General features: G+C 33.9%; 1 protein-coding gene across 1 annotated transcript; it reads left to right on the forward strand.

Moving 5' to 3' along the window:
- The first annotated feature begins 1,914 nt into the window (after nucleotides 1-1,914).
- On the forward strand, nucleotides 1,915-24,481 carry SNRK (SNF related kinase). Its single transcript, XM_015823284.1, has 7 exons — nucleotides 1,915-2,232; nucleotides 6,750-6,895; nucleotides 8,427-9,114; nucleotides 15,408-15,549; nucleotides 17,289-17,501; nucleotides 19,950-20,084; nucleotides 22,661-24,481. Exons 3-7 carry the CDS (start codon nucleotides 8,526-8,528, stop codon nucleotides 23,874-23,876), a joined length of 2,295 nt encoding a protein of 764 aa, XP_015678770.1. The 5' UTR covers nucleotides 1,915-2,232; nucleotides 6,750-6,895; nucleotides 8,427-8,525; the 3' UTR covers nucleotides 23,877-24,481.
- Nucleotides 24,482-24,500: the final 19 nt, after the last annotated feature.

Below are 24,500 nucleotides of genomic sequence, written 5' to 3' on the forward strand. Positions count from 1 at the left end.
ATATTGTTCTATTTTTAATTGTAATGCTTTGTTTATAGGTGAAGGCAATTATAGAATTAAAATATTCTTCCTGCTAATCAAAAGACAGTGAAATCAAAGCAATCAATGAACATTTTTTCAAGTTTTACTAAGCAGGAGCAGTATGCTACACCAAGTACCTTTTGTTATTATCAATCAACCCTTATGTTCACATATTGCCTGTTCTATATCTTTCTCCTGAAGTGAACGGTTTGGAACTTGGTACAGAGCTATTTCACAATATATTGTTACTCAGGAATCGCTCTTCTTTGCTTATTTCTACTTTATCTGATATCAACATGATGTTAATATCTCATTGTTCTGTTGTCTTTTTTCTATGTTTCCAGAATTTTCTTTAAGGAATAAAACAAACTTTGGTAGGTGAAATATTGCAGTGTATTGTTGCTTTCTTAGACGCCTATGTCTGGAGTCTTACTTCTGGAACATATAATAAAGTTTTACATAGTTGAAGTTGATGTTTTTACATTTAAGTATATTTATTACCATTTCAATTGCTATATCTAAAATTTTAATATTTTTAATTATTTTTGAATAAAGCAGCCCAGATGCTGGCTGACATATGTAGCTCCAAGTCCTGCATGGTTTTCTTATAGGCTTCTGATTGCAATTCAAAGGGTTGGTTTTAACCTAAAATACCCAGGGCTTTTTTTGTCATAGAACGCCCAGAACGGAGTTCCGGCACCTTTTTTGGATGGAACCTTATAGGGTAGGCAAGGCGGGTTGTATGACATGTGTGAGTTCCGGCACCTTTTTTTTTTTTTAGAAAAAAAGCACTGACAATACCCTTCATGGTTTGGCACTGTTGTAGTTGCAGGACCATCTTCTCCAACCCAGTCCGGCTTCTACATGTATATATATATCCTGGAAGAAAGGCCCGTGATTCCCATTTTCAGGAGCAAGAGAGGCGGAAGCTTACAAGTTCTGTTTTTCAGATGGGATCCATCTGAGCCTCTTCTTGGAAATTCATTTGACCTCCAAACTACTCATTAGTTAGCAAAAACTAAAATATTTGAAAAAGCCTATGGAGTTTGAGTGATACCACTGATTTATTGGTCTATATATGTTGAGAGTTTTGTTTTTATTTTTAATTATTGATTTAATTGTTCCATGGACATTTTATTATATTGTTTTTAGGTTGCTCTGTAAACCATCTAGAGTCTTTATTGCAGTGGGGATAAACTTAACAAGTAAATAAAATATTTGGACGAACATATAAAAAGCAAATAAAAAAACCATTCTAATATATAACTATGCTACAGTTACAAGTATTTTAGATATTTAAATGTTTTAAAAGGGATGGACCAGCAACCAGCCTCCTGCCACATTTTATTAAAAACAAAAAGCTCTGGCACACCATATCTAATTAATTAATCCGTAATAAACTGCCATTGATGACACTGTATCCCTCACTAATGAACACTGAAATTTAACATTTCACCGATAATCGTGCAGTCTGGTTTCCGGTCTATCTTTAACTTCCTCAATACGTACACAACACTGAATAGACCGTGACCTTAAAACTTTGTTTATGATCTTGAGCTTTGCTGATGAGATGCGGAGACATTAAAAATTAAGAGCTCAATGAAGGAGAAAAGAAACCCTTTTCGCTATTAACCAACTAAGCCACTCTAGATGTTATCTTATGAAGCATTTTTCAACAGTCGGGAGTCACAGGTCTGCACCAACTATATCAGCCCCCGCGCTTATGATCAGCAGCTTACCTCACGCGGCGGAGGTGCGGGAAGACAAGCCGCAGAAATCGAACTCCCCCATTGGCTACTCTCGGATGGCGCTTCCCTCCTAGGACGCACGCGCATTTCCTTTTCTCTGCCGAGGCCCCTCCTTATCCTGCGTTTCCTTTCCCGCTGCCGTCCTCGGACTACGAGCTGTTGTTGTCAGTACGTTTCGTCGCCCGCCGTGGGACGGAGGAAGCGCGAGCGTAGTCCGTTGGGCGCAGAGACTTCGGAAGTTACAGGAAAGGGTTGCGGGCCACGAGACGCATAGCGATCGGCTGCCCTCTGTAGTGGCTGGTTGGCGGTTCTTCGCTAAAGAGGCCGGTCTGTGTTCCTCTATCCGGTGTGGTTGTAGACGGCGAACCCTGAAGTGGAACCTCCGCTTTCCATGCAGGGAGCGGCGGGTAGAAAGTCGAGGCCGCGACAAAAGGAAAGCCTGCCGCCGTCACCAGTAGCGAGAGTAAGTTGCTAAGGGCGGGTACGAGACGGACCCAGTTTGGCCTTCTCTTTCTGAGGCCTACCGGGGCAGGTGCCTGTAAGGGGCGAGCAGCTATTGGGATGGGAGAACATGAGTTCTCCAGATTCTCGCCCTCATTCCCGAAGGCGCCCAGAAGAAACCGTATCGATACGGTTCATGTGCTTCTCTCTCTGACAAACATACACACTCCTCTCGCGTTCCTCTTTTGCAGTAGATGGGCGAGGCGAGGAAATACGTATATGTACGAGACACGGAGAGAGACGGAATGGGGAGGCTCTTTGCGTATAATTGTAGTGTCCCGAGAGCACGCATGGTGGGTTAGAATTCGTTTATTGTTTGTAATTGTCAGCAATTATAAGGGGAAGGTGAAATTGAGTTTAACCTCTTCTTGTCCCCTTGCCATCGCTAGCGTTTTTGTTTCCATTTTCTTCCCCCAATCCCCTGCAGTCCGAGGAACGGCATTCTTGCTCCCCTTCCCCCCCCCCCCCAACTGCTATGCATTCGTCCGGCTTAGGTGGCAGATAAGAAATTCATATATTCGAACTGCAGATCTGTTTGGGTGATGACAGTGCATCTTATTTCTGCAAGCTGGATAGGGAGCCAACAGGTTTGTTCAGAGTGAGCATAGCAGTCTTTATTTTTCTTGTGCACAGAGCTCTCTTCTGTGGAAATGCTTACATAGCGTTGTCATGCCAAAAACACATTATGGCTTGATGATTTCTTTGGCAAACAGCCATTTTTCTAAGCTGCATCAATTTATGTTTTATTTGCCATCTTTGACACAGGCACCAGACCTGTGGAACGTCTTTATTTATTCCCTTTCTTCTACTTAATTGAAGCTGAATAGATGAAAGAGCATGGAACAGTTTTTTTATAGTTTAGACTATATATCTTACTGATTGAAAATAAAATTATATTAATTGGAATGTTATTGTTTATAATTATTTAGTATCCTTATTTTAAATATATACACAATGAATTGTGTATATATTAAAGTATCATTCTTTGAACAAATGCTTGAAATATTTCTTGAAATAAAAAATATTTTTTGTAGCTTAGATTTTAAAGTTTACTTTTTTAGAAGTTAAAATACATTTATTTAACAAAAGGTAGTTGGATTAACTATAGTTCTCCTACAATTGGCTAATATCAATATGAATCCTTCCGAAAGATATGAGACAACTGTTTAAAGCCTGCCCTCTAGTGCAATTGTACTTACCTAAATAAGATTATTTTTATGTATCATTTATGGGGAATCACAGGAGTCAGCATTTTGATGTAGGGCAGTGGGACAAAATAAGGATTTTGCATAATACATATGGTCTCTGAACCTGCTTGGAAAATGATACTCTTAGAAATGTAAGGCTTACTCTCAGAATCAAAAAATATAACATACCGGTAACTGATTTTTTTTTGTTACTGCCAGCTGTAGTGATTATGTTGTATGGCCTTTCACATTGATAACTTCTCATCAGAAATACACAATTTGGCTTAGCTTATTTAGATAGTACAGTTAGGGACTATGTAGAAAGACCTAACTGAACATAGGAGTGTTTTTTACAATGTTTAATTTTCTAGACTAGAGTATGTAATGAATATGTGTGTGTATAATGTGTGTATGCATATATGTGTATTCTAATGAAATCTATAAAGCTGAAAAGATTCTATTCATTTGTCCTGTACTATATGTAACTATAATACCAATGTTTTGGATTTTTTTTAAAAATAGAAAAGTTAGAGTTAATTTGATACATGGTCATTGTCAAGAGTATTTACTGAAATATTTAGGTGATCAGATGATATAAAATATTTTTTTGTTTGTTAAATAGGATAGACACTTTTTAATATTCAGTGTAAAAGATCACAATTTATTTCTCTTTTATGTAGTCTGTTATTCAGAGAACACTTTATGACAAGTTTGTCTAACTTCATTTAATTCATCAATTGCCCTTCTGGTGCACTGGCAACATTTTCTGGATGCCATTTCAGTTGCATGCTCCTTAATACCGTTGACATCTCTTTTCATATATTTAGACAGATACCAAATAGATCTAGCAATTGTTTGATCATTCTTGCTTGACAAATTCTTTCATAATATTGTTTTCCCATTTTATTGTCCTGTTCTAGAATAGAATTTATTTTGGTTTATTAGATTATTGCAAGTGTGAGCACTTGCACTTGAGCTTGCAAGTGTAAGCACTTTCCTCTGAGCACTAACATAAAAGTTCAGTACTATTTAATAAAATAGTAAATTAATATAATATTTTATTTTTTTTCTAATATACTCAGTGTTTCACTGAAGTGGCCTCCTGTTCTCCTTCAAACAATTTTCCAACATATACAAGAGTATAATATGTATTTTAACATGGTTTCATTGATGTTCTGTGCAGTTTGTAGCAGTATTTTAATCAACTGGAAATAAAATCTTAAAAATTTAATATAGAAAATTCACTTTCAGTATAGATGAAAAACACTTTCAACTGAGTTGAGTCAGAGAAATACCATATATGTTTTTGTAGTAGAGATAGCAGAGTATTTCTAGAAAATGACATAATATTGGATAAATAGATAATCTATTCTGTCTTGCTTTAAAAGAGAACATTGTTTCCACAACTCTAGATTTTTGTATTTTTAATGGGGAGAAGGATCAGAATTGTAGCACTGAAAAGGTTAACTTCATTTGGTCATTTTGCAGTAATTAATCTCCTGGCCCATGGGGGGGGGTGCTCATCCTTTATGGGAAATAGCTTTGGAAAAATATGTGTGCAGGAAAGCCAGATCAGGAAGGACTTAAGCCTTAGCCAATGTCATAATCATGACCCAACTGTATATCCTCCCCTAACCTCAGTTATATCTCTGTGTGTGCATATGTATATTTGTCTATGTGTTGTTTCGGTAAACACACATATACATATATATTTTTGGCATCATGGATTTCTGGTAAAACACCTGGACTGGAATGTGCTGTGGACATCAGGCATGTAGTTCTTATCATATGTTATGAGGAAATTATTAAATTTGTTGATTGCTTCTTTTAGCTGATTTGATACTGTCTTAGAGGCATATTTAAATCTTTGACTGCTTAGAAGATTAATAAATTAAAAATAATGGAATGGTTATGTAAATAACTTAAACAATGTAATTAAAAAGGATATGCATATTTGTAAAGGGATTGTGAAGTGTGCCTCTAATACAGATTTATAAGTAATTTCAATTATAGTTGGACCACATTTTTATTAATCTATATTTTTTTAATTAATGGTTCCTACAACTCTGTAAAGCAGTTCTCCATCTTTTAGATGATGAATGTCCACTAACCAGCTTTTTTGGGGGGCGGCGGGATTGGAAGCATAAAAGTTATTGCAAGCATTCTAGTATTTCAAGTAGTCCCATGCAGAATTGTTCTTTTTTTTTGTCTGTTTTTATGATTTTAGTATATGGTAAATAATTTAGTCCCAAAACTAACAACGAATTAAATAATTGACCATGCTCCAAGAAATTCTAAAACTTTACCATTTAGAATTTTCCTGGAAGTTATCATTACAAAGAATTTCTGAAGATCTTAACCTTCAAAATTTGTACAGGCTGAATTGTTATTATGAGGATAATACCTGAATTGTTCTTTGGCAGATATGTTCTTTATTTGTAACATATTATATATTTTCTTGATTCTGATAAAAAGTATATAAAAGACAAAATCAGCGATAGAAAAGATTGGGAATAAGAAAGAAATTGGTCCCATTCAGAGATATTACCAAAAATATCTGTGTCCCTTGGCTTCTGGGATTTCCTAAAAAGGTACATTTGGACAGATATCAATGATAAAACCAAATCTCCAGGAATATATTCCCATAATGTTTATGTCCTGTGTATTCATCATTTGTAGAGCATTATATACTAATGGCAAATGTGCAGGATGATGCAATTAAACATCCAGTCTCCAAATATTTTTTTAAAATAAGGAAAGTTTGTTGTAAAATTAGAATAACCATTAGAATTAAAATCTAAAATGTATATAGTGATTACTAGAACTGTGCTGCCTTTAGCATATTTTGGTCAATCTAAAAGAAAGTTCCTGTTTGGGTATAGAAAAAAATGAAGTATTAAAAGCCTCCATTTTTTCCTTCCATGTATTCAATTCAGATTTTATATATGCTCTAAGGCAGGGGTGTCAAACTTGCAATGTCATGTGATGTGTCGCAACGTATCACGACTTTTTTTCCATTGTCAGCAATGGAGTGGGGACGGTTTCGGCATGACGCATCCACCCCGTGGGCCGGCAGTTTGATACCCCTACTCTAAGGCTACACAGTAATATTTATAATTTAAGATTTTTTTTAATAAAAAGCAATATATTTTTCTTAACAGTTTATGTGTCCTTCCAAATGAATTTTAGGATGACAGTTTATGCATATATCATATAGTTGTTTTCTGTGCGCTTTATATAACTCCTTTAAATATAAAACAATTATGGTGGCTAAGTAAATATTTTTATGTAGGAAATAACAGTGGAAGAATGTGAAACTGGTCTTGGTACTGGAAATAGAAATGTCAGCAGATGAATCTTCTAAAAATATGAAGAAACCTTGAAACTTGATGATCAAAGTATAACTAAGATGTTATCTTTGAGAAGGACATTGCCAAGGTTAGTAGACCCCCAACTTATTCAATATAGATTTTATTTCACTAGGAGATTTGTCTTAGTTGTCACAATGATATAAAATTTTGTATACAGTTCTAATATGGATCCTCAACTGACAATGTACCATTAAAATATTTATTTTCTTCTCATTACAAATGTATATACAATGACAAAAAGGTTATGATCTATTCAGTTCTCTTTTAGGAAGGACAGGATTAAAGTGAGAAAAAAAAGATGGGCCAGATCAAGTTGTTGAGATGACTTTTTCTAACCTGGGATAGCAGGATGCTACATTTTTTTTAAAAAAATGTTAACTTTGTTTTACTTTAATCATGGTTGATAATATGCTGCACATCTTTCTTGGAAAGGCCTTGGCTGTACAATTTGACTGTATTATTCCTGATAGTTCATTTTCCATTTTTTTAAAAAAAATAATTAATACATAATTGACTAAATATGATAAGCATTGAAATCTAAATATAGCAAGTGTCTCATGAATCAGTCTTTCTAGTAATTTGTGTATATCACATAGTTTTATATTATGACCCCATCCTCTCTGTATACACAGAGAGACGCACACACAGAGACACAAGAATACACATGCAAATGGTTGGGGTCTAGAGAAATTACTTATAGTGAAGAGATAATATGGAAATAAGCAAAAAGTACAGACAATTACAGATAATCCTTGACTTACATCCATTCATTTAGTAACTGTTCGGCATTACAACAGCACTGAAAAATAAACATTTTTCACACTTATAACCCTTGCAACATCTCTCTGATCACGTAATCAAAATTTGAATGTTTGGCAATTGGTTCATATTTATAATTATTGCAATGTCCCAGGGTCATCTGATAATCTTTTGCAACCTTCTGACAAGCAAAGTCAATTGGGAAACCATCACTTAACTACTGTGTTACTTACTTAACAACTGGAGTGATTCACTTAACAATGGTGGCAAGAACGATCATAAAATGGGGCAAAATTCTCTTAACTGTCTTGCTCAGCCACAGAAATTTTGGGCTTAATTGTGGTTGTAAGTTGAGAATTACCTGTATGATGCTTTGTTGTTCTCTCCCTCTACTCTGTTCCTATAAAAGAGTTTTGTAATATAAAATAAATAGATAAGTATAAAATTATCTGGTTTTATTAGAAAATATGTCAGATATTCATCTTGAAATTTCTCTTATTTACTAATATTTAGCAATCTTTTCAGCAGTTTCCTCAGATTTCTTACTTAATATATTTTAAGTTGAGGAAATAGCAGTCATCTGTTAAATTTTTTGTGGAATTAGCTCCCCCCCTTTTTTTTTTCTTCTAGACTGCATAATTTAATGATTCAACTACTTGAAGTGTTAGATAAACCTTGTCTGTGTATAGGATAGTTGTAAACTGACCAATCTAAATTATTCAAATTTCTTTCAAGAAAATTCTTTTATACTGGGCTCTTTCATAAAAGTCCAACATTTATAAAAGCAGAAATGTTTTTTTAAGTGTACATTTATAATAATTTTATTTCTGATTTTTTAGGTGTGTCTGGCAGCGAAGATGAGTTGTATGTCTATTTCAGAGATCCTTATATGAAAAAACACAAGTTTTATAAAGTGTCGGCATTACTACTTGGAGAGTATGGCAGGTTTTAAACGAGGATATGATGGGAAAATTGCTGGATTGTATGATTTGGATAAAACCTTAGGCAGAGGACATTTTGCTGTGGTGAAGCTTGCCCGACATGTATTTACAGGTGAAAAAGTGGCAGTAAAAGTAATTGACAAGACCAAGTTAGATACTCTTGCCACTGGACATCTTTTCCAAGAAGTCAGATGTATGAAACTAGTGCAACATCCTAATATTGTTCGTCTGTATGAAGTTATTGACACCCAGACCAAACTTTATCTGATCTTAGAACTTGGTGATGGAGGAGATATGTTTGATTACATCATGAAACATGAAGAAGGTCTTAATGAAGATCTGGCAAAGAAATATTTTGCTCAGATTGTTCATGCTATATCCTACTGCCATAAACTGCATGTCGTTCACAGAGACTTAAAACCAGAAAATGTTGTCTTTTTTGAAAAACAAGGACTTGTGAAATTAACTGATTTTGGGTTTAGCAACAAATTTCAACCTGGGAAAAAACTTACAACAAGCTGTGGCTCTCTTGCATATTCTGCTCCTGAAATTTTACTTGGTGATGAATATGATGCACCTGCAGTAGGTAAGTTAATGGACTATTAAACAAAATCTTAATTGCTGTATTTTTGTGTTCAGATGAGCTATTCCTGAAAAATTAATTCAGTGTTTCCCAGTTTTATGTCATCCAAGAACTGCAGTTTCCAGAATTCATAGCTAATAGGCTAAAAAAGAATTCTGAAAGTTGCAATTCTAACACATCTTGAGGATACCTATTTGTATCTTTTCATTGTATTAATCTAGTGTTAGAGGCAAGCAACCAGGTATCCTCCAGATATTTTGGAACTGCGAATTCATTTAAGCTTCAACTATATGATCAGCGAATTTCAAACAACTGCAGACTATAACCTATTTCTGTTATTTTAAGGGTGACTCCTAAAGTTAACTACAGATAGTCCTTGACTTATGACCACAATTTAGCCCAAAATTTATGTTAAGTGAGACATTTGTTAAGAGAGTTTTGCCCTATTTACGACCTTTCTAGTCACAGTGGTTAAGTGAATCACTGCAGTTGTTAAGTTAGTAACAAGGTTGTTAAGTGAATCTGGTTTCCCCATTGACTTTGCTTGTCAGAAGCTGTTCACATGACCCCAGGACATTGCAACTGTCATAAATATGACCCAATTGCCAAGCATCTAAATTTTGATCACATGACCATGTGGATGCTGCAACAGTCGTAAGTAAGAAAAATGGTCATAAGTCGTTTTTTTCAAGGCTGTTGTAACTTTGAATGATCACTAAAACTGTTGCAAGTCGAGGACTACCTGTAATCATGGTTAAAAGCTGACACATTCTATGATTATATTATCTCAAATATACTGTGCCATTTACAATGGGTGCTAGATAATATTCACTTCATATATAATATAATTCAGTATTGTCTTTAATTGCATTAAATAGGTCAGTATTTATTTACATTTCAATTCAAGAATTGTTGGCAATAGAGAAAACTACATTTATGTAGCAGCATCTTAACCAGTGGTAGAATTCAGCTGGTTTGCACCAGTTCGGCAGAACCGGTAGCTAATTTTCTTTGTTGACTAGGCCCAGAATGGACTTCTGGAAGCGGCATCCACACAGAGAACCGGTTGTTAACATATTTGAATCCCACCACTAATCTTAATTATTATGAACAAATAACCAGGTTTGCACTCACAAATACAGTTCAGATACTTGCATTACCTCTCTGATTTAGGAGTACAACATAAAGTGTTCTTACTGACTTCTTATAGTTACATTTATGTGGAAGTAGCCTATAATTTTCAGCAAAAATTCTTCTTCAGATGTTTCAATCATTCTTTCATTGTGGCTCTTGCCGTTGTGATTGACTATTGTTGAGTTTTCAAACTGCCCCCAATTTTGAACAAGAGAAACTAAGGCAAAAAAAGGGTGTCTACAGCCACCTTTCCAAGGTTAAATGGAAAAGGAAGCGCTTGTTCTCATGAAAAAACATGTCTGCAGTAATAGTAGTAGTAGTAGTAGTAGTAGTAGTAGTAGTAGTAGTAGTAGTAGTAGTAATAATAATAATAATAATAATAATAATAATAATAATAATAATAATAATAATAATAATAATAAAAACAACTTGGAAGGGACCTTGGAGGTCATTTTTGTTTAAAACTAATTTAATTTTAAAATCCTGGGGTAGTGCATTTTATTACACAGAGCCTAGTTGTGGTCCCATTTCTATTTGATAATCAGAAATATTTTAATCCATATGCTATTGAGATAATTCATCTTAAAATGGTTGGCTCCCAGTTCTTTTTTCCCCAGAATTTACTTTAAAAGCTGTAATGCAACTTTTTCATTATCAAACCTTCAATCTATCCATTGTAAATTGTAACTACTTCATGAAATTATAACTTCATTCAGGGGTTCCAGATAGGATCTGTGTTTCAAATAACAAAACACATAACCAGTTAGGACCATCCAAGTTTATATCAAAGGCCTATGAAGTTCACAATTGTTCAAATCCATATTGTATAAATCTGATTTACTGAACATGAAAAAAGGATGAATATAATAATTTGCTTCAGCGAGCAGCTAAAATGGTTACTTATTATAATTGCACTATGGTGACAGATATTTCCTCTCTAAATGTATAAATCTATTGTTTTTCCTCTCAACAACATATTTTAGATACTTGGATTTCTTGGATTTCTGTGGTTTTTTTAATGTTACTAATTTTCTTTATTATACATGTAGTATTATCAGTGAAACAACATTAGACTTAATTCTTACAAGCCAAGTATTGTACAACAATTAAACAGGAAATCCTTTACTAAAATAGTAATTCCCCCGCACAAAAAAGGAAATGGGCAGGAAAGAGTGAGTACATAGAATATATAATCAAAATAGATAGAAAAAAATAGTTGCTGGGAAAATGTTACATGAAAGTTTAGTAATAACTATGAAATTGATTTACAATTGAAAGTTTTTTTTGCTTTCATTTGGCCATTGTGTGAGAAATATTCAGTTGGATATATGACTTCAAAGTTCTCCTTTGGGGTCTAAAGGGTAACATAAAAAAGATAAATTTGTCCTGAAAATGCCCTGACTTTTAGTCTGAGACTAATATAGTCAAAAGTTAAGATACTGAGTAAAACAATAAAAATTTGTTTGACACTTCTAATTGTAGCAATAAATATGGAGGTGAAAAAAATGGTATGTTCTTGAGATTTTTTGACCATGGATATTAAGATATCCACACAATTTCATACATTTACCTTAACCTATTCATTTCAATTTGGTCTACTTTTCGACTGCAGGTCATAACAATACAGCAGTTAAGATAAATGATAACCATAAAATATGTTAGAATGCATTAAAATCAAATAAAATGAATGGAGCATTATTTAATAAAAAATAAATGGTTTATAAATCAGGCCAAAATAGCTCCTCTTTGAAGAAGGGTTCTAAAACTGAATTGAAGAAGCTTCTTGGATGAGAAGTGAAATGTTTTTAAGTAAAAAAAACAATAAAGTCCAATTGCCTTTTGGAAAAAAACCCCTTTAGAGGAGGACCCCCATGACTTGGATGGTTGAGAATCTCCACGGACACAAGAGTTCCAATTTTTTTCCCATGATTAGAAGCAGAAATAGGGCAGTATAAAAAAGAATGTTAAAAATCTGTAATTTTGTTAGAACATGGGCAGATAATATTAATTATATGATCTTTTAATTAGTTGCTTAAAGTTTTTGTAATACATTTAGGAAGTCCCATTCAAATGGAAAGTAGGCATTTTGAATAATAAATTACTAAGTAAATTGTATACAGTTGGAAAGATAGATTTGTGGTGTGCATATCTGACAGTGATTTTAAAAATGCTACTTATTTGAAATGTTTCATGTGAATTTCCTTTTTAGTATATGTCATGTCTGGAGATGGCATCTGTTACTGTCAAAAATCTCACTTTTTCTGGAAGATCATTAGGAAATGATGATCTGATGATAAATCATTTGGATGAGTTTGGCCTGCACTAATTGTTTCAAGCTACATAATATTAGTAGTATCTTATATAATTAATCTTATTGTGCAGATAATTTTTTCATGGTATTTTTTTTTTAAATTGTGGATTCACAGGAGAGTCCCATGAAAGTGTTATTCACTTATTTTTCCTGCAGTACCACTCCGTGCCATCTGGAGATTGCATTATGTTATAGTAAATTATTCACAAATAATTTTTCTGTGATATTTTAATGAAAATACAGATTAATATGAGAATCCCACAAAACATTTATTCATAGAACTTTTCTGTAATACCACTCCCAGGCACCTGGAGTTCTTATTATATCATAGTAATGCTTACTCCTTTATGCTGACAAAATATCTTTGTAGTTAGTCGAACAGGAATATCTGATGAACGTTACATGTAATTAATTTCTAAGACTATTAAAAGATTCTGCTCATGGCCACTAATATGAATAAAGATGTATAATCATTTTTTATTTCTATGTTTTTAGAAATTAGTAACTGAGAAAGTATAATATGCCTCCTTTGTCATAATGCAATTATATTAAAAAGACATAGATTTTTTTTACTGATTAACATTTTTTTCATTAAAGAACAATTTATTAATTCTTTAAGGATTCAGTGTGAAATGCATTAGTTGACAGGTTTGTTTGGCATTCTTTTCAAAATAAAACAATTGCATTTTTAATAATATGCACAACAAAATCCATAGTAAATTTTGGGGCCCTCTACTTACTTAGATTTCTGACAAGCATTAAAGAGGCAGTCAGTGACGAAGTTTGGTTTCCATAGCAGTGACTTGATGTTATGTAAGGAGTAAGGAAATTGCATGTATTTGCCTAGTTGTCATGGCTCTGAGAATCTGGCTGGAACAACTTTCACAATTGGGGTGTTTCAGAAGCATTTGAAAAACAGCCAGTGCTAACCAGAAGCTATAAATCTTAATACATTACAATTCCAAATTACATACTGTGTAATTACATATTTAAGAGTTAAGACTTTCCTTAAATGAAGTATTATGTTTTAAATCACTGATGTTCCTAATATTTTTGTAGACTCAATCAGATCCATTGTTTAAGGGTCTTTGATAGAATTTTTAATTTGTTTTTGATAAATACTTGGATTCCCAATACTTCTCCAGACTTTTCATGAAGTTTTGTTGCCTGATTGTTTGCTAATGGGAGCAACCAATCTAAAAATAACTAAAATCATGGTAGTGAAAGTTTTTTAAGTGAACGCTAAACGAGGTAGAGAAATATTGAGAAAGTTTTTAAGTTAAAAAAATAATTTTTGATTTCCTGCTTAGTAACAAATAAACAAATATTTTTTTCTTCTGTATAATTTTTGATTGCTTTGATTAATATTTCCAAATGGTCACAATTGTTTTAGTTAAAGCCCTGCAGCAAAGCTCTTGCCATTTATCTTTTTAATGATAATCTGAAAAAAAATCATAGAGGTCCAATTAATACAGAGGTCCTCAACCTTTTGGTCACCAGGGACCGGTTTTGTGGAGAGAGGTTTTTCTGCGGACCAGAGGATATGTGGTTTTGTGTGCTGTCTGCATCCCGTGGATGGGGCTTTGCTGGTTTGTGCGGATTGGTTGCTAGCATGCTGCGGCCCGGTATTTGTCCATGGACCGGGGGTTGGGGATCCCTGAATTAATAGGAAAGATTTCCACTTTAGATATTTTAAGGAGTTTTGCCCTGCATTTTAATGAATAAATGGATCTGCCTGTTAATAGGTTAGACTGCTAATCCATCTGATATAGACTTCTTTATTCAGATGTGGGTTCTGTTGACTTGTGCTTTATGACAGGAAGATATTTTTTTAAATGGCATTTTAATTCTATTCAAATGCATTATACATAGCCTACAAAATATAAAAAATCCAATTAAGAAAATACAGAAAAAGGGAAAAGGAAAACAAACATAAACAAGAAGTGTTTATTCAGTATTCATACAAAAAGGCTTGATAGAGGTCTTCAATGCTATAACATTTAGCATTTTATAGGCATCTACAAAATTTAAGAAAAGAACATTCCTAAATGTAGGCTCCCATAGGAAAAGCTCGTATACAAGCAATTTCAGGATCTCTAGTTCTCTTTGCAGTAAGACTGTTCCTGTTGTCAATGCTTAACTAAATAACGAACATGTAGTTCTCATTTAGCAACTGTCTCAGTAAATAACCATTCACAAATATAATGGTAATCAATAGTACTAAACAGTAATAAAAATAATTTTCTGAGTTATGAGTATCCTTATGCTCAAATTTCTGCATCTGAGAACACATTTTATAATGAGAGTAATACTGGCATTGTTGCATGATAGGAGTTTTTATCTAGATAAGCCGGTAGCTACTAGCAGTCTTTGTAATGGTATCTCTCTTTCCCTCTCCCCTTCTCTCTCCCTCTCTCTCTCTCCTTCCATCTCTTTCTGTCACATGGTTTGCTAAGGGATCACGTCATTGGAACCAACTGCAGTTGCTAAATGAGGACTACCTGTCCTCATTTAGGCTTCTTTGTTTCTTGATGTTTAGAGACTTAAATATAATAAGCAAAATTTGAATTTGGCTTGATAGCTGCTTGGCAGTCAGAGCAATTGTTTTATTATTTGTTTTGATTGATAGGATCACCAAATCTGAAAAATTCAAAGTGATTTATGTTAAAAATTATTAAAAAAAGAGTGAAATATAAAAATTAAAATGATATTTCATGGAAATGCATAGAAAACATTCCAGTCCTTATCTAGTTAGTTATAATCTTGTAAATTCTGACTAATTAAAATGTTTGGTCAAATAGTATATAAATATTTTCTGTCTTGAAGTTTAAGATTCATTATCTTTTCCTAGATATATGGAGTCTGGGAGTTATTCTTTACATGTTGGTATGTGGACAACCACCTTTTCAAGAAGCAAATGATAGTGAAACTTTGACCATGATAATGGATTGTAAATACACAGTACCATCTCGGGTATCCAAAGAATGTAAAGAGTAAGTAAATTATTGTATAAAATGCCTTATAATTAAAAACATTATGCCAATACTTCAATATATGGGCAGTAAATATAGTGGTGAAGACTGGAAGAACTCAGTTTATATTCTCATTTCACCACAATGAAAAAATCACAACCCCCCCTTCCTTCCTTTCAATCTACTCTATATCTTCAAGATTTCTTCAAGGATATGGAAGAATTCTATATGCTCTGTTGAATTTCTTAAAGGAGAGGCAGGATATAAATAAAATATATGTTAAAGAATGAAGTAATTTATCCTCATTCTTCAAAATATTCACATATTTATTTTTGAACATCCTTTTGTCTATTTAATAATTATGTTTCCCCGTTTGTTTGCATTCTGTGATTGGTTCTGGTTCTAGAAGATATTGCAGATTAAAATCCTGTCATAGAGTAAAATATTATTTTAAGCTTTAAAAAACTACTGAGAATGTGAATTTTTCAATAACTGTATTTATTTATTACATTTATATGCTATTCACCTCTCTTTGCCAAGCGAATCTGGGTGACTTACAACTAAAATTATAAATATAAAAATATTTAAAACATTAGATACAAAGATAAGAAATAAAAGGAAAGGTCGGTACAGTGGTGGCATCTTCTCTGTCCACCAGCAACCTTTAGTGTGGAGTGTCCTCATCAAGATCCCAAGCCAATCAGTAGAGCTTGATTTTAACATTCTTTGGGAAAGCAAACGGATAGAGGCAGACCTCACCTCAGGTGGCAAAGTATTCCAAAGAATAGGCTTTCCTTCTAGACCCCCCCCCAAATTCTTTGACCATTGGGGCCCACAGCATATCCCTTTCGTTGGATTGAGTGGAATGGGCCAAAATCATTGGAATGAGACAGATCCTCAGAGAACCTGGTCCCATGCCATGAAGAGTTTTAAGATGATAACCCACACTTTGAATTGGACCCAGAAGCAAACCAGGAACCAATGCAGCTCGTGTGTATGTTATAAAGACAAATATGATCAGAACTTGTATATTGTAAATCTTCTATTTATATAAATGGAGCCCTGGGGGCGCAGTTATTTGCATACAGTATTGCAGTCAAAGTCTGCCCATAGTCTGGAGTTCAATCCTGATGGAGGCTGGATTGAATCAACCTTCCATCCATCCAAGGTTGGTAAAATGAGGACCCAGATTGTTTCTGGGCAATATACTGACATTCTAAACTGATCAGAGAATTCTGTAAAGTGAGTATTTCCTCACTTAATGCTGTGATCTTCAGTTTTCAAACTACTTTTATACTTACCTTATATATGTGTAAAACCTTATAAAATGTACTGAAAGACAGAGCAAAACACAGCAGTAAACAAAACATGCTTATGTGCTTTCTAGCTTAGTTACAGTGATGGGTTTCCTGATTGTCTTCTGTAGAAACCCTAGCCAAGTCAGATCCAGCTTACCTATCAAGATAAAAATAAGGCTAGATAAGTGCTATCATCTGCTGTGACTTAATATCTTTTAATCTCAAATGAATACATTTATATGCTGATGGATTTGGAAAATATCTCATAGGCCTGTGTAATAATTTTAAAACTTTAGGGAGATCTAGTATCTCAATAAAATAAATTTGAATAAGAAGAATTCTAGAAATGAAATAGTCAGTTATATCCTGGGTAAGAACCAGTTGTATTATAAAAGAAAAACAGCTTTGTGGAATATACCATTATATATTGATTGTAATATATGCTTGTATTTTTCTTGCCAGTTTAATTACACGAATGTTGCAAAGAGATCCCAAACGAAGGGCATCTTTGGAAGAAATTGAAAATCACCCTTGGCTACAAGGAGTTGATCCATCACCTGCAACAAAATATAATATTCCTTTGGTTTCATATAAAAATCTTTCAGAGGAAGAGCACAATAGCATCATACAGCGCATGGTTCTTGGAGATATTGCAGATCGAGATACTATTGTGGAGTAAGTAACATTTTATACAGTTTTATAATTCAGTATGTAGCTGTTCTTATACTGTTTCTCAGTCTGGTGCCTTCCATAGACATTTAGATTTCAGCCCCAGAATTAACAGCTATCATAGTCAACAACCATGTTATGTGGTAATTATAAATATTTAGTCCAGAAGATGCAATTAGAAAAGCACATGCAAAAGCACAAGAACTTCTCTGGCATCATAATCAGGTTATGTAACATTTACTCTGTATGTCCTTAATATCTGGTTTTCAGAGAAATTCCTTCATGTCAAATGTTTATTTTGCACTTTTATACTTTAATTTGAAGTTATTTCAAACAAATAAAGTAATATGTTATTTCTTTTTTTTTTATTTTTTGGTCCTTAAAACAATTCCATAGTAAGACAGCTACAACTTAAGCAAAAATTGACTACTTAAATAAATACAGAAAACATAACTATATAACCAGTTGTAATCTATTCAGTTTTATGGGTTTTTTAAAATTGCTTCTGGAATCTATGGGACAGCAACTATACTAATATACTCTTCTAACTGTACTTAGATAGATGGCAAAAGCATAGGCAAGATGTTGTAGCCGAAATGACTACAAGACATGTAAAATACCCTGATATTGTAGTACACCTTCTTCACTGCCTCTCTGTGCATGTGTGTTTGTTGACTGGTTTTGAAGGCAGGTAGTTCTATCATTTGACCTCCTAATTCTTTCCATATGAAAATAATTCCTGTATTTATATTATGTATCTGCTTATAATCTATTTAAAAGCTTTTGAACTTTTGAGAATATTTAGTTCTCAAATTTAGAGCTAATAATAATTAGCTCACTTTCTATATAAAATCTGTTAAATTAGTAAATGCACATTTATTTTGATAAAAAATATTTGTCAGTGCAAATGAAACAAGCATCAAATAGCTTGATTTAGGTCTCATTTTATGTAATGTGTTTCAAGTGTATGCTAAATCCCTTTGAGCATTTGAGCAGTAGGTTGCTTGAATTTGACGTCTAACAATCTATCATGTATCGAGAGTCAGTGATTTGCTGCTCATGTGACTTTTATATTTGTATGAACAATTACAAAGAAGGCTCTGAAGTGAGAAAGTTCACTTCAAGTTAGTTGAAGCAATACGAGGAAAAGTATTGCTCATTTGTTTTAAATTAGCTTTTAATTTTATTTGATGGCAGAGGACACAGAAGCATTCTTTAGTATTGAAAGTTTAAAGATAATATGTAGTGTGTTTCTTGACTGATTTCTTTCTTCAGTTTGCTTCCTGGTGTCCACTAAATAGGGATAAATCACCCAAACTCTGAAGGAGTGTGGAAGGCCATCCATTGGACTTGAGGTGCCACTTCTCAAAGTGGGAGTGTGTCCCTGAAGTTGCTTCTTTTAGCAATTATAGACCATCTTCGGGAGCCATTGAAAATAAACTAGTTCTCAGTAATCCTAGTTACAACTAGATTTGTGACAGTAGTATAGCCATATGTGTCAGAAATTCTGTTGCATCTGCATGAAATATAGGGAAGTGATCATATACTGTATCTGGCAATTGGAAATACTGTTGACTCACATTCAATAAGTTATTGTCATCCAGAACATTTTTTCAGCTGTTAAATTTTTTTTTTCATATACAGGTAGTCCTCAACTTGTGACTAATAGTCATACATTATGGCAGCTGTAAATTGAATCATCCACTTGACCAAACCAACCTTTGTTATGGAGGTCGTTAAGCAAATGCCACAGACATTAAGTGAACCAATGGTTTGGTAAAGGCTGGTTTTGCAAAAAGAAAAGAAAGAAGAAATAAATGCTGGTTTTAGGCAAAAATGTCATAAAATGTCACTTTCTGTAGGACCCTGCAAACAGCCTAAATGCAAGCTGGTTGCTGAGCGCCTGACATGGTCAAGTGACCCGGGGGGAGGGGGAGAGACATCCTTCTGAACTTCATAACCGGGTTGTAAGTAAGTACCCTGGTAGGGGGAACAGTGTAACTTCAAACGATTGGTAAGCAATAGATCATAAGTCAAAGACTAGCAATAGCACTTAGACTTATATACCGCTTCATGGTGGTTTACAGCCCTCTCTGAGTGGTTTACAGAGTCAGCATATTACCCCCAACAATCTGGCTCCTCATTTTACCGACCTTGGAAGGATGGAAGGCTGAGTCAACCTTGAGCCAGTCAGGATCGAACTCCTGGCAACGAGCAAAGTCAGCCGGCAATAATGCATTCTAACCACTGTACGACCCCAGGTATTGTTGTGTAATTATTAAACTTGCTGCATTAATTTCCCAGTTTTTTGTAATGCAGTGGCCATTTGTAAAGATGTCTAAAGTACAAATTTCTGTTATGAGGTACTCTTCAACATTTTTCTTGAGGAACATATGTTATGTTGGCAATATGTCCAGTTTGAGAAAACCATTAATACATATTTTATTTCTTCAGGGCTCTGGAAACTAATAAATACAATCACATCACTGCCACCTACTTTTTACTAGCAGAGCGGATATTAAGAGAGAAACAAGAAAAAGAAATACAAACCAGATCAGCAAGTCCAAGCAATATAAAAGCGCAGTTTAGGTAAGATTTAAGATTTAAGATGATAGATAGATAGATAGACAGACAGACAGACAGACAGACAGACAGACAGACAGACAGACAGACAGACAGACAGACAGACAGACAGTTTGTGTGCGTATGTATCCGTCTATATGTATATATGTGTGTCTAGTGTATACATCTATTTGTCTGTCTGTCTGTCCATCCATCCATCCATCCCTCCCAATTATTATTACTTGTATTTAAATTCTTTATGGGGACTCACAACCTTTTTATTTTAAATGTACATTTTAAAAATACTGTAGAATGGATGCAGTTATCTATATAACAAGTATAACACTTCTGAAAAATGAGAAATGTGTCCTTGTAAGGGTGTTAGCTATGGAGAATGGTAAATTGATTTAGCATTCTGTGTCCTCATTCAGCAATAATACATTTTTTCTCATAGTAAATATGGTGATGTGTAGATTTTTAGATAAAGGTCTCCCTTTCAGTCCTTACCTTGCAGGATGAGAGAATATGAATTTATATGAATTTCAAGGCTAAGAAATATTGGTGCTCAAATTTAATGATAGAGGCCTTAAATCTAAGATGTATGCATAATAAGAGCGTGTTCTCTAATATTTTTTTTTAAAAATGGTAATTTTGAGATACAGAAAGATCAAGCAATTAAAAATGATAATACTTAAATCTTATTGCAGCCTTTTCTAAAGAACGATTGTATAAAAAACAGGAGATAGAAAAATAAATAAACTCTAAAAATATCAAACTAATTTAAATGTAGAAATGGAATAAACAACTTGAAGATATAATTAGGAGAGTCTCTTCAGGAAGACTATTTAAAATCACTATAATAGAGGCTAAAATAAATTATATATTATGATATAGTAAAAGCCTAAACAAGTTCAGGAAAACGGCACTGTATTTAAAAAGCTCTATCAAACAGATTATATGAAGCAAGAAATCTTATTTTAGTAAATAAAAAAATGTAACAAGTTAGATACTAGTCCAGTTATATCATTAAATCCAATACATTAAATCCAATCAGGCATGTCAAACATGTGGGCCCATGCAAGCCACACCCACTCCAGCCCCACAAGGGCAAAACACATCCCGATATATCACAGTATGGCCCGCGATGCAGTCAGGGTTGACACCCCTGCAATACTTGATGTTAGCTACATTTTATGGTTTCAAAGTAGCAACTGGATGACTGGTTTGAAATAAAGGTGGGAGAAGGATAACATTTCCCATACTTACATTTTCTTACAGTGTCACTATTCTTGTTTTTGTTTGTTTAATTAATTTAATTAATTAAAAGATTTTTTTTAAAGAAAAAGTTTAGTGTTTTGGAGAGGGTGATTTTCATAGGAAAAATTAGGAATCAGGAGATGCCCAGTCTGAAGATAGGATTAAAACTTAAAGTTATGAGTATTTTAAGAGTGAAAATCTGCATGCACTTGGAAATATGTTAACCTGAGCAGGACTGAACTTCTGAAATACAAGCATAAGACTGATTGAGTGGATTTCCTAAAAACTCAAATTTAAAATTAGCACCAAGGCAATCAATGGAAACAATCCTAAACGATCTAGCTCTGAAGCAGTAAAGTCTGCCAGAGTTGTAATAGATATCAAACATGACTAGGGCAGAGGAGGTAAAAATGTTAATAAAAAAATATTTCCGTATCTGAAATTTGGGCTACAAATCTACTAGTCATAAAAAGTAATTGATATCTGAGGTCTCATTCTCAGTCTAGTTCCAAATTGGTCTGATTCCTCATTGATGAAAATATATTCAGAGGGTATTATGGGTTAACTGCTGGTTCCATGAAAACCAATACAATTATTTTTCTTTCACCTATTTGTTTTAACATGGTCCTCATTACTTTTTCTTTGAGAAAGTGAACAGGTGGCTTTCTGTGTCTATTTTTTTCTTTTTTCTTTGCCTGCCTCTAAGCTGGGTTATCAGTCACCTGTCCCACTTACACATGGGAAGATTCCAGCAGTTCTTTTGAGAGCCACAGGAATACACAAGGATGGGAATCAATATTGGCTAGATTATAAAAGATGGTTCTGGAAGTACCACAATATCTGTTGGACTTGCCTCTTCCGTTACTACTTTCGTGGCATTTTTAAAGTCCTAATAAATTGCACTCCATATCAGTACATTAGTATCACTTTAGTTACTAAAAGAAAGACTAAACAATTAATGCCATTAAGAGAAAAAAATGGCTCCAAAGATTGGTTTGAGATAAAGTGGAATTTCCATTTTGTTTATATGTTGATATAAGATGCCTTAATTTGTGTCTTCATTTTCAAAAGACAACCTAGAATGATTTAAGAAATTAAGATTTAAAGAGTAACCAGACAATTAATTGTTCAATTGTAATTGAACTTAAGCTAATGAGAAAAAGTGTGATTAATTTTAAAATGTATATTGATTATTTCTCACTTTTTATATTACTTGCAGCAATAATATATTTATTAAAATGAGAAGCAATTAATATGAAATAAAGATTTTGCTTTGAGGTATTTTTGCTTTTTATTTTTAATTAAATTTGCATTTTCATGTTTTCTCTGTTTTATGTTTATTTTAGACAATCGTGGCCAACAAAAATTGATGTTCCCCAAGATTTAGATGATGACCTTACAGCTTCTCCATTGTCTCATGGAGCTGTTCCCCAATCTCCTGCTCGTAGTGCTGAAAATGTTCTTAATGGACACAGAAGTAAGACACTTAATGAGTCAGCCAAGAAAGAGGATATTCCTGAATTAGCTGGACCAGCACTTTCAGTTGTTCCCTCAGTGAATTTAAAACCTACAACTAGTAGTCGGAAGTGCTTGTTTAGAGTGGAAGAAGATGAAGAGGAGGATGAAGAAGATAAAAAAACTGTTTCTCTGTCAAATCAAGTTGTTCTGCGTCGTAAGCCTTCTGTTACAAATCGTCTTACTTCCCGAAAAAGTGCCCCAGTTCTTAATCAGATTTTTGAAGAAGGGGAATCTGATGATGAATTTGATATGGATGAGAATTTGCCTCCAAAACTTAGTCGGCTAAAAATGAATATTGCTTCACCCAGCACTGTGCATAAACGTTACCACAGAAGGAAAAGTCAGGGTCGTGGATCTAGTTGCAGTAGCTCAGAAACAAGTGATGATGACTCAGAAAGTAGGCGACGTCTAGATAAAGACAGTGGATTTACTTATTCCTGGCATAGAAGAGATAGTAGTGAAGGTCCTCCAGGAAATCAAGGAGATGGAAGTGGACAAGGAAAACCAAGCAATGGAAATGGAGGGATTGACAAAACAAGTCCTGGTGATAATCATAAAGAGGGTGGAAGTCCTTCCAGTAGTTCTAGTGGAAGCACGAATAACAATTCAGGTTCCACTCGCAGATGTGCAGGATCTGGTAATTCAGTGCAATTGTCATCAAGAAGTGCAGGTGATCTGGTTGAAAGTCTCAAGTTGATGAGCATTTGTTTAGGTTCTCAGATTCACAGTAGCACTAAGTACATAATTGATCCTCAAAGCAACATTTCATTTTCCAGTGTGAAGGTGCAGGAGAAATCAACATGGAAAATGTGCATAAGTTCTGGGAGTGTAAATCCAGTTTCATCTTTGAGCAGCATAAAATTGTTTTCTGACCAAATGTCAGATGCAGCAAATGAATTAGAACGAATAAAGAACAAGAACTTGAAAAATAATGTGCTACAACTACCTCTATGTGAAAAAACAATATCTGTGAATATTCAGCGAAACCCGAAGGAGGGACTACTATGTACATCAGGTCAGACAACTTGTTGTCATGTTGTTTGACAATAATCATATTTAACCCATTCTACTTGACATCACCAATCTTCCTGTTCAGAGCTGTGAATACTTTATTTCACTGAACCTTTTGTTATCTTTGTCTTATTATGTTAACATAGGCTTTAAGCAGTAATTTATTACAGTTTAGTTTTGCTTGTTATGACAATGCATGATACTGTGCATGTTGCTAGCCAGTAATTTCTTTTGTTCCAAACAAACCCAAGATTTGTGTAATTTTCTTTCTAATTTTACTCTAGAAAATCTGGATTATAGTAAGGCTTGTGTCCAAATCCAGTATAAATTAAGCACTTGGTAGTTTCACATTCTGCACTTAATTAGAAACAGATTTTTTGTTTCTTAGTAAGATGTCAAATTTTGTTTGGATCTTCTGTGTTACTTAAAATACATGAGATGTGGCATAATTATCTGTGTTTGCAACAGAACCAAAGCAATAAAACTTTGATACTTAAATCTCTTCTGGAGCTTTCAGAATTTCAAGGCTTGTACAAAGCAAAAGTGCACTGAAAAATTATCTTGAAATCTTGATTTTTAATCCCACATCTTTGTCTTAAATGCACGAGTGATGGCTGAAATGAAGATCTTGATTTGATATAGACAAGATTTTTTAAA

The sequence above is a fragment of the Protobothrops mucrosquamatus genome, unplaced genomic scaffold, assembly GCF_001527695.2.
Source record: "Protobothrops mucrosquamatus isolate PMUCROS unplaced genomic scaffold, P.Mucros_1.0 scaffold_177, whole genome shotgun sequence".
In the NCBI taxonomy this organism is placed as follows: Eukaryota; Metazoa; Chordata; class Lepidosauria; order Squamata; family Viperidae; genus Protobothrops; species Protobothrops mucrosquamatus.